This window comes from Lissotriton helveticus, chromosome 6, assembly GCF_964261635.1.
Source record: "Lissotriton helveticus chromosome 6, aLisHel1.1, whole genome shotgun sequence".
NCBI lineage: Eukaryota > Metazoa > Chordata > Amphibia > Caudata > Salamandridae > Lissotriton > Lissotriton helveticus.
The window spans coordinates 1,099,755,223-1,099,772,200 of NC_136067.1; the positions used below are offsets into that span (position 1 = coordinate 1,099,755,223).

At 42.2% G+C, this 16,978-nt stretch overlaps 1 protein-coding gene across 1 annotated transcript in view; it reads left to right on the forward strand.

Annotated features, from left to right (window-relative positions):
- LTBP1 (latent transforming growth factor beta binding protein 1) overlaps positions 1-16,978 on the forward strand; it is a 1,223,697-nt gene that overhangs the window by 1,094,784 nt on the left and 111,935 nt on the right. The window contains exons 25-28 of the mRNA XM_078648754.1: positions 5,659-5,784; positions 13,064-13,207; positions 15,791-15,961; positions 16,876-16,962. Coding sequence (XP_078504880.1) covers positions 5,659-5,784; positions 13,064-13,207; positions 15,791-15,961; positions 16,876-16,962 — 528 coding nt within the window. The remainder of the gene's footprint in view (positions 1-5,658; positions 5,785-13,063; positions 13,208-15,790; positions 15,962-16,875; positions 16,963-16,978) is intronic.

A 16,978-nucleotide genomic window follows, 5' to 3' on the forward strand; every position in this document is an offset into this window, starting at 1 on the left:
TGAAAATTCCGTACCGCCTCATCTCCTCCGTTCCCCCAAAGACGGGACATTTCCTCACATTCTACAATCCTAGTATTTTGTTCCGACTGTTCTCTCTGATTTGTAGGACCTGCATCCCCTCTATTCTCTTGACTTTGGCCTTCCCGGCCCTGACTGCTTTCGCTGGCCCCACAATGAGATACAGTCCCGTTACCCCTGCTTTCCCACTCTGGTTCCGTTCTTGTCCTGTTACTCGGAGATACTATGGACCCGTCCCATTCCCTCAAATCAGCTCTGAACTCTGAAAAAGATCTTGGCCGCGGTCCCCTTAGATCCATTGGTCCTCTCGGACCTCCCTGTTCTGAATTGGGACCGACAGTTGTGTCTAATGGGGTGTTCCACGTTACCGAACCTGGTAATTGTTTCCATGCATTCGTCACATTATTCCTCCTTTCCATCTCAATCCTTTCCCTATCCAATTGCCTTTGTTGTTCCCCTCTATCTCTCTCAGAATTATAGATCGAAACTATGGGTCCTATGGTAACAGGCACTTGAAGAGCGTCTGGCAATCCCACAGACTCAACCCTTTCTGTGGTTGGCGTTTTCTGCACCACAAACCTTCCCACTACACTCTGTACAGTGTTGTTTGGAGGTGTTTCTCCGCCTTTGCTAGGTGTCCATTCCGATATAGGGAGTGGTGTATACCCCTCTATCTCATTCCCATCTTCCCTTGCGAGCCCTCTATCTTCTATCAATCCCACTCTCGGAGGTGGTCTATCCATTAACAATCTGTTTATCAGATTGTCCTCCGACTCGCTTTCCTCGTCTTCTTCCATGAGGTTTCCTCCTCCTGACACCTCCCTCATCGGATACATTTTCTCCACCTCAATAGCCTGTACCCTCCAACGCTTTTCCTCCTCATCCCATTTGGAATCTCGCACTGCCCTTACCGATCGCGTCAGCCTTTGTTGACGCCTGTTCAAATTTCGGTCGTGTGCAGCCTTAATCCATGCATTAAGAGCCTCAAACTGTGTTGGTCTAGGTGAAGGTTTCAATGAGGACATGGTTGCTTTTAGCCGATGTAACACCTCTAACTTAAACGTTCCGTACTTTGGGAACTGCATTTCCTCATTTCCTTCCGTAAGCTTATTCCAAGCCCCAATCCATAATATCGTATGCAGCCCCACATTCGTTGCCATATAATGAGCTGGCGTACCCTCTGGGGGAGCCTCTTCCCCGTAATAATGTTCACTTCGTTTACGTTTAAAAATCCCTTTCAAACACTTAAAACACTTCATGATTTCTCTTTTCTCCGCGTTTGTTTACTTCCTGATGATATTCCACCAATCTCGGCGCCGTTCTCACTAACTGGCCTATCCGTACGCGGCTTTCCTCCGACGTCACTCTAGCCGCCCAACCAGAGCGCGGCTCTAGCTAACGTCACACCAACCGCTCAATCACAGCGCGGCTCTAGCCGACGTCACCCGTCCCCCTTCGCAGCAGTTCCCCTCCTTTCTCAGCTCGTCTCCTCGGTCATGCACGCATCCCATTCATACACTGAAAAATGATTACTTCCGTCCAAGCGATCACCTTTCTTTGACTGTACGCCCACAGTCTTTCTGTAGTTGTCACCCTAACTTGGCGAGATGTCTTTCCGTTTACTTCCAGACAATCGCCTTCTCCGATAGGTTACTCACACGCAGTAACTATCGACCAGCGTCCGTTACTCATACACTCACTCTTACACTCCCCCTATCTTGGATCCACGGCGGTCAATGGTACCTCGTGACCTCCGTACTATGGTCGACAACTACCCTGGATGTTCGATACACCCAAAACCACTTAAGCTCTGGCCTGAACTTAAGATTTCACCAGTACACCCGTTTACCAGGTTACCAGTTTACCAGGTTGCGCGCGCTCACAACCTTCTCTCATTCACACTACAGGCATTCAACTCCGCAAGACATTACAATACAAATACAACACAAAACACCGCAATCTGTTCACGCATGACCCTTTTTATACTCACTCTCCGATACTGCTGCTTTTCTCGCACCGTCTGCACCTTTCGGCACACGATTCTTCCGCTGCTCGTCTCTCGACGTCTCGGGCCTTGGGGTAAACTAACCTCTCTAGATTACCTTCCTCAAGAAGATAACCATCCTCACTCTGCTACCAACTGCTAACGCGGGATTACTGGTTACTAATTATCTTGCCAAATCCCTTCTTCCTGTCGACTGAATCGTTGGTACCTGTCTTGAGTAAAAGGTAATCTCGAGGTAAACAATCAATTTAAGAACTTACACCACTCTAAATGACCACTGACCAAAATTAAGTTTTAAAGATTTAATATAAAGTCAAAGATAACTGAAGATACAAACTTCTCAAAATGAGATTCAAAAGGTATATCGGAATCACTATGAACATGAACTTCTTGAATAGTCTGAGTCTGAAGAACAAAATAATAAGTACAAGTTCGAATATCATCAGGGTTGCTAAAATGGATACAAGTTGCAACCTCAAAGTCATTACAGAAAAGAAAATTAAAGTTAGTCTATCCCTACACTATACTAAATGACATCCCTACTTAACAAGATCTTAACCCTCTAGGTGTCAGCCGTGGTGACTTCCTAAGAAGATCACGCACTTCTCTTTTCTCTTCTCTGATAATGGGTCTCTCCTGATCAGCCTATCTGCCTACCCATCCGCTTCCTTAGGCTCCCAAACTCATCTGCTCTGCTCTCCTCCCGGGTCACTTTCCCTAATACCAAATCACATTTCCAATAGAAACGCCCCTTGGGACGCCCCTCACGTGGTACATCTTTCCGCGGCAAACTCCATGATGGTACTCTTGAAGACCCTCGTTAAAGTTGACCTTGGTTCCCGGGCTTCTTCTTCAGTGCGCTGATACCCCCTGAAATTCCTGGAAACTCCTACAGGCCTGCGCAAGGCGCCACTGAACAAAGTCCCTTTCATTCGAGCTGATTAGGACCCTCGCACCTGCATACAGCTCTTCCTGCAGTGGGCCTCAAATTCCAGACTTCACCATATCTTAGGCCATAAAACACTCTCAGAGCTTCATACTGGACACCTCACGACCTCTCCTCTAACGAGCACATGACGATTGGAACTACATGACATTATCGGCTCTGGCCTACTTGATTTACATGCAGCAGGTTCCTGCACTCTTAAAACGTTAACTTGATTTAAACAGCAAACATTCTTAACTAGCATACGTTTCTAAAATAACACATCTATAAAGCATATACTTTTAACCCTAAGTTCAATAGTACATTTTGAAAGAACCATGTCAACCTTGTCTCACATTATTTTAGCAGCACGTTTAGATTTGCTTGTGAATTGCCATGAGGCCTACACAAAATACTGGGTTTTTGTTACATTCAACTCTTACATTATTCCTTTAACATGAGAACATGAGGTCTTCATTTTCATCCCAAACATTTCTACATTAGTCTCACACAGTTATGATTATCGTTACTCTACTTTAAACATTCTATGCATTTCACCACTGAATATAAGACACTCGGTGTATTTCACTTCTAAATATAAACACTCTGGTGCAAAGTACATGTTAACTAACTACGTGCTTGTAAATATGGCGTACTTATACATTTTTTCCAAACTTGTGCTCTCTCAAAGACATGGTTGTAGTTAACAGTGATTAAATGTATTAAAAGCTGATGTTTGTAGCTGGTTGAAGTTCCTTCTCATCGAATTTTAGATGGCATCAATGTCCTTAAGACCAATCTCTGGTACCAAGAGAACTTGGGTTGTAATCCTGTTTTTGGTATTTGATCACACTTGTACTTCCTATCCAAACCACCTCCGCTTCAACCGCCTTATTTCCCTTTTTAGCTGAATTCAAAATTGCTTATATGTAAATAGACACTCAGCGGAAAGTGACACAGAGCCGCCTGGGGATTATAAGTCCATGACACTTCCCTGAGTGGGAAAAGCAAAAGCCACAGCAAAGAGTCAAATAGTAATCAATGAATCAATCAATATAAACTTTATTCAGTTCATAAACAAACCATAAAAGTGTACACAAACATGAAATAGCTAAAAGCCAGAAGTATACATCATAAAATACATAAGAGCCAACAGCACAGAGCTATGGATACATTTGCGAGTACACAGGTAATTATATAAATATATGTCTCAGCAACGCACTGCTGAAACCAGGTCTTAAAATACAAAGGAATAAAAAGCATTGTAAATGACTCAGTTACTCAAAGTACATAGTGCCTCGAGATCGCATAGCTGATCCGAGGAATAGGCTTACACAGAAACTGATCTGTCATCTGAAAGTTGTTGAAGGTAATGGCGGGTCACTCTGGATACAAAAACGAAAATTCCTGAGTTTAAAAAAAGGTACTAGATATCTCTTGGTACAGATCTTATAAAAAATCATAGAAGAAAAGGAAGAGTAGCATTGATAGGTTAGAAGCATTATTACATGGGAAAAATGTATTTCCCAAGTAATAATTTATTTCCCATGTAATTTTCCATTGTTACATGGGAACAACTTCTAATTTTTTGCTGTTATCCAAGGGGAAAGAAAAGCAAATATTTGCTCATGTGAGCTCGAAAACGGAACAATAATGAACGCACCCAATACCCTCTAGCATTCCATAAATAACTGGTTGATGACATTTCAGGGTTTAGATGCAAATAACTTGCAATGGATGTTTTTAAACGTTGAGCATTTTCCCTATCCACTTGACAGTGGGCTTAGCAATAGCGCTTTTACTTGCTTTCTGTCGGTGACAGGGTAGGATGCCCTATCAGTGAAGATACGAGTGAGGTCAATGTCATCAAAAGATTTTCAACATATGCCAGCCATGGAATCGAACACCCTTGTCACCTGTCAGAAATTCGATTATTATATCCCTGGTTAATGCTTGCCCCCCTTTCTTCTAGATAGAAAGCCACAATAAGGGAGGTTTCGTTTGTATATAATCACAGGTAGTTTACGCCTAATTCCTTGTGGCAAACATAGTGAGCGGTAGATGGCGGGACTACCAAACTTTTTCTAAGGAAGTGATTTTCTTCCCTCTGTAAATTTCCATGATCTTTTAAACCTAACATTTCTGCTCCATATGATCCAGTTGAAATGCATTGGGCAGCGTCGATCTGCAACAATGGGGCCAGTGCCCTGCCCCCCCCCCCCTTTGACGGACAGGTGGGGCTGAGAAGAGATCCTAGAGCTCTAGCCAGTTGTCTATACATATTGATACACGTGAAGCCCAAGAACCTGATGAGCTAAAAGACACTCCTAGCTAGGAAAACGTACCAATACTTGTCAAGCGATGACTGCCAGCTTGAATACTCATGAATTTAGAGTGCTTGGGACCACAGGTGATGATACAAGATTTTGCACAATCTGCTGTGAATTCAAGATCAGCCATAAAATGTGCAAATGATTGCACTAACAGACGCAGAGCTTTGGGAGTGCAGGCTAAAAGTATGGTGGTGGATTAGAAAATGTTAATAGAGTCTTGTGTAATACTGGTTTGTGTTTTTTAAATCAATTTATCTTTGAATCCAGTATTTTAGCAATTCATGTTTAATCCGTCGTTATCCCACTTAGTCTCTATGCTGCCACTTCTTACTTGTCAAACTTCTTTCCACATGTTCTCACGACAATCTTCTTTCTAGATGTTGATGAATGTGCAAATAACTCCACGTGTGGCACTCAAGGGTTCTGTGAAAACACGGAGGGCTCCTACCGCTGCCTCTGCTACCAGGGATACCAGGATTCTCTCGATGGGAAGGGGTGTGTGGGTGAGTCATGTCTTCTTTGCCGTTTTTCTGTGAAGTCCCACTGCCTTGCTTTAAACAACCATTGTCTTCATTCAGCATGTAATGTAATGTAATGTTGGCTTCTTATATAGCGCACTAATCACCCCAAAGGGTCTCAAGGCGTTTGGTTTGGGAACCTGTCCTGGTTTTTCCCTGTGAGATAGCCCCTACTGGGCACCCCCAAGGTGAAAGCCAGGCATCGCGCTGCGGGGGGCCGTAGTGGAGATTGAGCAAGCTATTGCCCAGAGTTGCAGAGTGTGAGCCCCTGATTTGGGTAGGCACCGAAGCGAGAATTATCGAGTCCGTGGACATTTTGAGCTCAGGACCCTGCCGCGTCGGGAATTGAACCCTGGTCCCGGTCTGACCTCTGCTTCAGGGTCTGCCTCCTCTAACCAGTGAGCCACACTTCTTCGGAAAGCATGAATACTTTCCGACTATATTGTGCTGATGTGTAGTGGAACTCACAATCTTTTACACATTAAGACATTTTAAGCAGATGTGAAGGGTTCTGCAGTCAATAACAAGTATAGGTGTCCTAAGTGGGAGGGACATATGCAAACCAGTCGTTCGTGATCTTTAGTTTTAGTTACTTTTTAACGTGTATTTGGAATTGCATTGGTTACCAACAATAACATATAAACAATTCCTAACTCAACAGTGCAAAACGAAGGAGGTTCAGTATATGCAGCTATTAGACTTTTGCTATGTGATGTTAGAAAATTATTAGACGGTCTGAAATAAGTATATTGCATATAATAGTATACAAAAATGATATACCATTTCACATTGTGATTTCTGCCAGTGCTCCTCTTTGGTGACTCATCTTCTGTGGATTTCTCTAGGGTGATCTTCTCTAGGTTAGTGCTTCAGTCTGTTGTCAATCTGCTTGTAATAGGTACTGGTGTACCTTCTATCTTTATAACTGCTTTTGGAGGCATCAGCCTGCAGAATGATTCTAATTGTACATGACAGTATGGTACGTCTATCGATCAGTCTGCAACCCTTGCTGTCGGCCATCTTTCCCATATCATTTCAACTCAGCATTTGGGCAACACTAAAAGCATCAGCTTAAACTTTCTATGTGACAGGGAAAAGTGTTTAGTCCATACCAATAGTGCTAGAAGGGGAGTTTGTTCAAGTGGCGTAACTCTGGTGCCCGACATAATCTTCTCTACTTGTTTCCAATATGTACCTATCTCTGGGCATTGCCAATTCATGTGGAGTAAACCTGCATGGGGTTCCTTGCATCACCGTGTGCAGAATGCTGTTTGCTGGAAAACTATTCTGTGTAAAGTCTGAGGGGGGAATAATATTATCTGTGGATAAAGTTATAGGGCCAGATGTAGGAAGCGTAATTCCGGTCGGTAACGGCCGAAATTACCGAATTTCGTCCGTTACCGACCGGAATTAGGCTTTTCATATGTAGGTGGCTTCATTTCAGATTCGGTAATTTACCGAATCGGTATTTAAGAATTCGGTAATTTACCGATTCTTAAAAATACCGAATCGGTAAATTACCAAATCTGAAATGTAGGGAGCACTCAAATGAGTGCTTTTCCCATTTTAGGATTCGTTATTTACCACCAACTAGAAGTTGGTGGTAAATAATGAAGACCTTAGAAAAAGCATTTTTTTTGATTTTCCAACAGTGCCATGTTGCAGACATACATGCCCTTAGGGCATGTATGTCTGCAACATGTGCACCCATACACATTTGAGGGGTGCAACAGGGTGTCAAAGTGACACCCTGCCACCCTTCAATGTTTCCCCCATTTACCGAATCGGTATTTACCGATTCGGTAATTGACATTCATTCCTATGGGCCACCAGGCCCGTAGGATTGAATGGCAATTACCGAATCGGTAAATACCGATTCGGTAATTACCGAAACTTACCGATTCGGTAATTATTTAAGAAAAATTACCTACATCCCATTTGCCTGTTCTTAAATACCGAATCGGTATGATTCGGTATTTAAGAATCGGTAATCTGGGATTACCTACATCGGGCCCATAGTGTATTAATCTAAGTTTATAGTTAGGAGGTAATTCACAGAAGTTGGACTACTGCTCATCCGCAATTAGCATTTGGAACTCGGCTTCCCAGCTCTGTTTAGACATTGGTTGGCAGATCAGGGCCTTTTTTTTCTGCATGGCAATGTAGTTTTTGAGGAGGGCAAATCCAGGACACTCTCAAGTATGGTAAATGTAGGTGGCGGGGCTGAAAAGCAGTTGTGTCTCTTGTGTCAGGCCTCTCTAATCCTGTAGTATTCAAATATGTTTAGCTGTGTATGTTCTTCTTGTTTCAGCACAGTCTCTGGCTGCCCGAATGCGCCTTCATGGTATAAAGTAATCTAAATGTTTTAGTTCCAATCGTTGCAAGTGCCTAGTTGCCTGCAGGTCGGGGGAATACTCGGGCTGAAGGGTAGGGGAAAGCTGGGAGCAGATAGCACAATTAATTTGGTGCGTTGTTTGGGTTTATGCCCCGCCCATGTCATTCATTTAGCTGTGTCAATGTTTGTGGTGGGGCATGCACCTTCTGTGCAGATCAGTGTTAAGGTGCATCGGTTCTAGGGTGTCTGATTCCACTGCGCCATGGGGCTACTAGTGCGTTGGGAATTGCCAGTAGTGCATAGATTGAGCCTGCAAACATAGGTAATATAGATCAAGGTCAGGTGATGCTAGTCCCTCCTGTTCAAAGGGTAGTGTGTGTAGTTCCCTTTTCAAACGGGGTTGGTTGCCTGTCCAAGGCAGCCGTGTCAAACAGGGTTTCAGTCTCACAAAGAAGGAGAGGATGTACCTTACGGCTAGAGCGGTCAACCTTGAAGTTGGGGAACAGGGTTTGAGTTTTGGCAAAAATACTCAACATTCTTAGATTCTGGGCAAATCACTGAATCTCCCCATGCCGAACAAAAATGAACGTGTCCATCTGTAACAAAACTGGTGCTCATGTAACACGCTCTGATACCCAATTTCTCGGATCTAGTTTGTGCTATATAAAACTCTAAAAATGAAAAAGAAGGTTGCGTTGAGTAGGGATGGATATATTGTTGAAAAGGTACAAATATTTTGATTATATGCCCATCTTCTCAAGTACCAATCAGCTAGCCAGCGAAAGTGACATGCTCATCCACTTATCTGACTGTTGTTTTGTCTTTGCCAATGACATCCTGTAATTGTCATGTATGATGTCTTTTATGTTTCAGCTCTTGTGTATGACTTGGCATTTTACTGAGGACTGCTCCTCATTGTGCGTGTATTCCAGTTCACACCGGATAGTAGTGGCAGTCATTGGCATGATTGTGGACTTCGCCCAGTTATTATGATCCCAGAGTACCCTGCGTATTTAAGGAATTCTCTGATTTCTTCTGGTCTGTCACCTGGAGGTGAAGCTTAACCTCCTATCTGCATGGTGATGGCACAATTAAGCCACAAGCAGCCCCATTTCTAGAACAAACAAGATGGGCGACAGAGGGCAGCCATGCCTAGGGTCTCTCGCAATGCTTACAAAAGACAACTTTGTACCATTCTGGCTAATACGCGCCCTGGGCCAGTATACTGTAACTTGATCCTTTTAACATATTGTGGGCAGAAACCTACCCAAATGGCTGAAAGGATAGTCCCAGTTTGCAGTTAAAGTCTTGTGAAGCATTGACAAAAATTGGTGCCCTCTCCCTACTAATTTGGCACAACACTACAAATAATGTTCACAGGTTGTGCACACTAAACCTACTGAGTATGAAGACTGATGGATCTGGCCTAACAAGACTTGGCAAATTGGGTACTGTGCAGTTAGCTAGCACTTCAGTTAAAATCTTATTCTCTGTATTAAATAGTGATAGCGGCTGGTAGCAATCCAGTTTGCCTGGGAGTTAGCTGAATTTCGATTGGGTGATCATCAGCACTGCATTGAGGGATGGGGAAAAAGCCCATGTCTGGAATGCCTCATCATAGTCATTTAGGAATCTAGGAGCTAACTGTCAAATGTATTCTTTATAAAAGTGCTCAGATTGCCCACCTGGCCAGGGAGCTTTCTCATTTGATAAAAGAAGGATTACATTTGTTGTTTCTTCAACAGTGATAGGCTCATCTAGGCTAGTCAGCGACTGTGTCTGGGAAAGACATCCCGATCAGCCATCTCTGACATTTTATTTGCATTGTATAGAGCTGTGTAGACGTTTTAAAATTCTAACATTATTTGATTTGCTTCTTGTATCCTTGCCCCCTCTTCAGTCTCAATTTCTGTAATCCCTGAACTCACTCTTCATTGGGGTATAAGTGCTGCAAGTGATTTGTTTGGCCTATTGCCCTCTATAATTCTTGGCTTTCTATTTTTTACACAGTAAATTAAGTTTGCTCTATGCTGTTTTGTGGTACTCGTCAAGCTTTGCAAGTGTCTCTGCTAGTATCGCAATCGAGCCCTACACCACAGATTTTGTTGTCTCTATCGTATTTAATTCACGTAATGGCTCTTAGGACCCCAGCCTGAACGGTAAATGCATGGTCCCCTACCACCAGCTTTATAGGCCTCCTAAGGAGTTTCAGGACTTTCTACGGTGCTCTCTTTTGGTCAGAAGTACATTTGTCTCCAGTCAGATTTCCTCTATAAAAACACTATCATCTAGTGCACCGTTTGGCAGGTTCCAAAACACTCTGTATGCTTCTCCCAGGGCCATCAGTTCGAGGACCACTGGGGAGTAGTCTAACATGGCTCTGTGAAGATGTTCGACTATTGTTATCCATGTGCCAGCAGAACATAACACAAGCCAGTAGTCCAATCTCAACCATGTCAGCAAGGACGAGACATGCATGTGCCCTCTCTCAACGTCAGGTGTCTGAAGCGCCACATATCCACTACGTTGTTGTCAATCTTAAAGTATTGTATTTACTTTGCTGTCAGTTTTTTTTATTTACTTAGGTCCATATGTACAAACCATTTTTGCTGTTAGTATCAGCCCAATCGGGCTGTTTCGGACCACAAAACGGCTTTTTTTCTGTAAACATAATAAATTGTGAGTCTGTAACACATTACCGAATTGCAGTTTCGAATTGAACATGCATACCGGTTCAGTATTTGGAAGGGGCGGGTTAAGGGCATCCCTTACAAATACAGAATCTGAGTGGTAAGCATTAATTTTTGTGGCCAAATTATGGTTGTATAGCATACATTTTTTACTGAATACTAAAAGGTAATGGTATCCATTTGCAAATGGAAAGAGATCCCACTGACAACTGCGTACCCTAAAAAAATATGAAACTTCAAAGTTTCATTTTTTTCTTTTTCTTAATGGAAAATGGGCTGCATTTTATTTATTGCTTTATTAAAAAGCAATCACAGACATGGTGGTCTGCTGACCTCAGCTGGCCACCATCCCTTGATGGCTGAGATTCCTAATGGTCCGCAAATTGTGACCTACCTCATAAATATTCATGAGTTAGGTACATTTGCAACACAATAGGAATCACTATTTAAAATATGTCAGTTTTCTTACATAAGGAACTGCAATTTCCTAATTGTGATTCGGTAAGAATCACAACTAGAAAATTGCAATTCTCGACTGGATGGAGACAAACTCCCCAAGTGTAAAGGAACTAGTATATGAGTGCCAGCATCTCCAGTGAAGCACAGATAAGAGACAATACCTGACTGCAGATGAAAGGTACCCAGCAATACCCAGGGCACAAAACAACCGAGTTCATCCGAACCCTACCGGAACTCTACAGTAGGGCAAATGTGACGTGGGGGTGATTGATCATGATTTATGTATATGCCAACGCTACTTCATGAAGTGGAAGCCTGAATGTCTGTCTGCCTGTCAAAATATTGGATTTGGCTAGTGTAGGGCCTGGTTAATTTCATTCTGGACTGAAGTACAATTAAATAATGGTTGGTCGGTACACGCATACTAGCTGAACTGCTCCTGTCTGGCCAGTAGACAGTGTGAGATTGAGCTGGGATAACTGCTAGAACACGCTGAACGCAAGCAGATTGGCCAGACTGCTCCAGAGCAACAAGACTTCTTCCAGTTGTGTGATTGCTTTTATAAACACACATGAACTTCATTAGGGAAGCTGATATTTCTAAATTATAATAAAACCTTGTTGATGCAAAGCAGCTTTCTTGAAATTAAAGAAGAATGTCGATGATCAAATAGGTTTTTACAGTCAATTATTTGAAATGCTATTGGAAGAGTCTGGTGAGGAATAAAATGTAACTGTTTACTAAATGTTTCTTTTGGCGCAAGGCAACTGTTTCAGTGAGAGTTTTGTCTCATGAAGACAGAGCAAAATGTGACAGAATGCGTTCATTATTTTTGGCTGGAAGACAGAGAAATGAAAACCGAAATGACGCAGCTGACCAGCTTCGCGGCTCTCATTTAGTGTGATTGCTACCGTCTCCGAGGCAGTGCTGAATTAAACCCTGTGGACAGGGCTGGACTGGGAGCCAAAACTGGCCCTGGCAAAGAGCTCGGCCGGCACCTCTGGAAGCGGCCGAGCTGTTTTCCAGGGCCAGTGTCGGCCGATTTTGTTACAGGTGCCGATTTTGCAGTTATGCTACAAAACCGGCCCTGGGGCCCAAAATCGACCCCCACCCTAGCGGCCCACCGGGGAAAACGCCCGGTGCCCGCTACGGCCAGTCCGGCACTGCCTGTGGAGGCCCGTAGACAGTCAAAATTTCGGGCCTACCTTTACAAATGACCTCCTAACACATAATGCACTGGATTTTGTTTTACAAACTGACAGCTTGCCAGAAGATGAGCTTTTAAGAGACAAGCTGTTATGTGATTCTGATGTCTCTGGCTTATGTACTTTAAGTTGTTAATGGGTACATTACATTAATACAGTATTTTCTCTATAGATTCTTTAATGTAAAGCTTTTGTTTCTTTGAGTTGACTTATTTTTTTCTATCTTTTGGAAACAATATTTAAGTAAACTTTATTGTAATTTTCTTTCAAGATCAACTCAATATTATTTCGATCCCTTGTCTCAGGGCCCCTAAACGGAGTCAGTCCCATAGGTCGGTGTCTACTTTGCCTATTTGGTAATCCGGAACTGCTTCGAGGTTAATGTTTCCCTACAGTGCAAGATCAACTCTTTTTTTCCTTAACCTGGCTCATTTTGTTAGCAATCAGGTGGTCTGCTTATTGTGGGAATCATTGCTATTTTCCAGCAGGTAATGGTGGGCCAGACACTAATGGAAGAGTGGAGTGCTGTCTGTATCCTAGAGAGTGCTGAAATCAATGTGTTTCACTTTTTTCAGATGTGAATGAATGTGAAATTCTAAGTGGAGTCTGCGGAGAAGCCCTTTGCGAAAATGTGGAAGGTTCCTTCATGTGTCTGTGCTTGGATGAGAACCAGGAATATGATCCAATGACGGGACACTGCCTCTTCCGCGAGTCAGAAGGTAAGAGGTTGCAAAATAAGATGCACAAAAAAGCTTTTCATTTAGTTCCAGGGGTATTTCGTGCATTTAATTGCTCATCTGATTAGCCAAGTGTCCCACTCTTTGTTAGGTGAAGAGGTCATGTTGACATAGTCATATATGGCATTTAGATCAAAGACTATTTATAAGGTTTGCAAAACACAGTCAACAGACCCAAAATAACTACTTCGCCAAATGCATCAACAAGGAAGCATAAGACACAAAATTCGTTTTCAGCACCTACCAGGAAATGGATATTCCAGATGTTTTTAAGGTTTTACTGTGCGCTATGAAGCGTCAGAGATTTTTTTACCATTACATTTATACAAATCTTGGACTCCATCTCACTGAGCTACAAACCTTCTTTGTTCCCCCTCTAGACATCTGTATATCTTCAAGGTTCCCTCTTGTCTTTCCAACTAGTTGGTATTAAAGCACCTAACATAGAGGTTGTGCAGGGCACATGAAGCATTATGCTCAGGGCTGATAACATGTGCATGAAATATGCATTTATCTACAAGAAAATTGTTCCTAGACATAAAAAGCATGTCATTTTCAGAGCTCTCCTGAAGGAGACAATAAAAAATGCTCAAGGCGCAACTAGCTGATAACTAATTGCTAACCCGCCTCAACCCTGCCAAATGTCAAAAGTAGAGAAGTAAATGTAACAGTATACGTAGAAAAAAAAATCAACATTTCAAACCATATACAATAAACTTTGTGGCCAGTCCTGGGAAGAAAGCCTGAACTTGTGACCATCCTGAAGGTGTTCCTCCAAACCCTGGAGTAAGACAAGCATGTCACTCTAATACTCAACCGCTCAGCATACATTTAATACCGTTGATCTCACTAGATGCTTATTGAGAAGAGTAACATGGAGTGTTTCACTAGGACCTTGCCTCAAAACTCCATCATTTACCATTGTACATGCTCCAGAGGGCCTTTCTACTACAATGTTCTTCCTGTTCCATTTCCCAACTACCATCCAACTCAATAAAGAATCCGTAAACCAGCCAAAAACACAACATAGACCAAAGAAACACTGAATGCCTACAATACACCTTCCAATAATAAAAAAAAGTTTCCTATGTCAAAATGAAACATAACAGGGATAAAAGGTATTGGAAGGGAGGGATGTCACCAAGCTTCGATTCAAGTAGCCCACATGCCAAGGAATCCCCTCATCCACATCTCTATAAGTAAGAAACATAGAGATAATATTCAACAATGGCATATAATTTGCATCCCAGATGAGTTGCACAAAGTTGCTAATACACATCTATCTAAGCGTAGGAAAATATACCCATGTCTCAAAATCAACTATTAGGTGGAGCAACAAATTTCAACATGGTCTGCACAGAGCTATTAAAAACACAGATTACAAAAACTGTACAACATGGCAGCCAAAGTATGAAAAAATCTTAAGAAACACAACAGTTTTAAGCTGCCTTTGAAAGGACTGCACTGATCCCATTCGGAACAAAGTGTGAAATAGAAAATTCCCTGTACATTAAGCAAGACCTATTAGAACAAATGGTCCCATTTTTCTTAAAGCTCCATGCCAAACTCCCCTAGTAATCTATGATTGTCCAACTTCCACCTTATTTCACAAAGGATTTTCAAATTCCCCAAAAATAGCAGCCGATCACTGAGTTCACGGTCCCGGAATGTAAAAGGCCTAAAATCAAGAATGAGATGACAATTAAGCCGCCTACGATTCAGGAAACGTCAGCCCGAGCTCTTCGGATTGCCATTCCAGAGAAAAGTTGTAATGACCAGAGCGGCGATCAGACAGGGCTTGCACGCGGCACATCGAACTAGACTCCTCCTGCCCTAACCCCATTCCCTAACTGCTTATTTTTACTACATCATAGTCGCTAGAGGGCTACATGTGGCAATATATAGAATTTGAAAAATGAAATAATATATTAAGTTATTCAAATGTAAGCCTTAGACTCATTCAACTGTTCTGTAGCATAATCAGTCGGTTAACCCTAAAAAATGTTGTCATTCTGATTCTAAAACTTCTAGTGGTACATTCTGTTAGTTTCATATGCAAATATGCAATATTAGGTACCTATTTTGTTCTGATTGCCACTTAATCTAGCTGCTAAATAATAGCTCACTAATAATGAGTGCAATAATTTAATTATTGAGGTCCTACCTCAAATGATATTTGATCTCCAAGATTGTAACTTACTCCTTTTGGACAAAAACTGAAAACATTAATTCATGTTCTGATCTTTGAAAGCTCTGGAAGTACCTCTTTTGAGTTCTTTGCACTAAAACTGTTTTTAACGTTTTGTTGAAATATGTCAATTGTGTTGTGTTACAAGTACTTTTGCACCCTGCTTCGATGACATATGGGCGGTACGACTGATTTATCGAAATGTTCAAAAATATACAGAGAAAAACTACATATGGTAATTATTTCAAAGGGCTCGTCTCGTTTTGTTGTCAATCATGTACATGTATAATATCGACTGATGTTTCTCAGAGATTGAAGAAATTGCCCTTGCTACTACTTAAGTATTTGTTTTTCTGATTTTGTTGTCTCGTGTTCAGCTGACAGCCATACCAGTGATGACTTAAAGGAATGTTACTATAACCTCAATGATGCCAACTTCTGCGACAACGTGCTGACGTCCAACATCACCAAACAGGAGTGCTGTTGCACCCTGGGGGCTGGCTGGGGAGACAACTGTGAGATCTTCCCCTGCCCTGTCGCTGACTCTGGTAAAGACAACCTCTTTTAAGTGATGGCAGTTGAGGGTGGTTGGCTCTGTTCTTTTTTTTGACCTTGGGGAGTTGTATACACCAAGATTGTAGACTAAGGGGAGGGAGATCGGTCACAGAGCCAATGCAGGATGAGGCAAGCAGAAGAGGCACCCCAAAATACACTCTCAGCATTCCAGTTCCAGCTTTACTAAAATCAATTGTGGAGGTCTAAGAAACATTTTTCTTTTTTTCTTTTGGCCTGCCAAAATTAAATTTGTAATATTCTGACATCATCATCATAATAATGTGTTTTCCAAAACATCCGTCCAATGCCAATTTCTGGATTTCATGTGAGGCATTATGATCAATGAGCTTATTTATTTATTTAAAGTTTTATATAGCGCTAACATGACCCGTTCAGAGCGCTTTACAAGGAAAGATTCATTACATACATGAAGGCATGGGCAAAGTACAGGGATGGAGGGGTAGGGAAGAATCATTAGAGGACAAAGCCGTGGATAAATTCAAGAGTCAAAGCTTATGTTATATTGTTTATTTATAAAGTTTTTTGTATAGCACACAGACTTCCAGCTGTGTTTTCTAATATCACTGATATCAGAAGGTGCCTTCCACAAGGGGCCCGTGGTCCAGTTGTCCAATGATAATGTGACTAAAGTGTTATACTCCACCTCTAGGGCCGGTGTCAATGGCTTAGTGAGCTAACATTGGGTGGCAGAGTGGGGTGCCGTAGTTTTCCACTTCGCATATAAGCTTACTTTAAATTGGTCAAATGCCCAAAGTCGAGCAGTTAGGGTATAACAACAAGTGGCTTTACTACCTGTGTGGCATATTTACGTTTTTTTGGGTGTGCATGTGGTGTTCTTAGAAATTAATGTGTTTAATCATGACTTTTCTTTCATCTTTGATACCAGCGGAGTTTAAAGCAATGTGTCCCGAAGGAAAAGGATTCATCCCTACTGGAGAATCAACATATGATGACAGTGCACCACAATATGAAGGTCAGTGCCGAGCAGC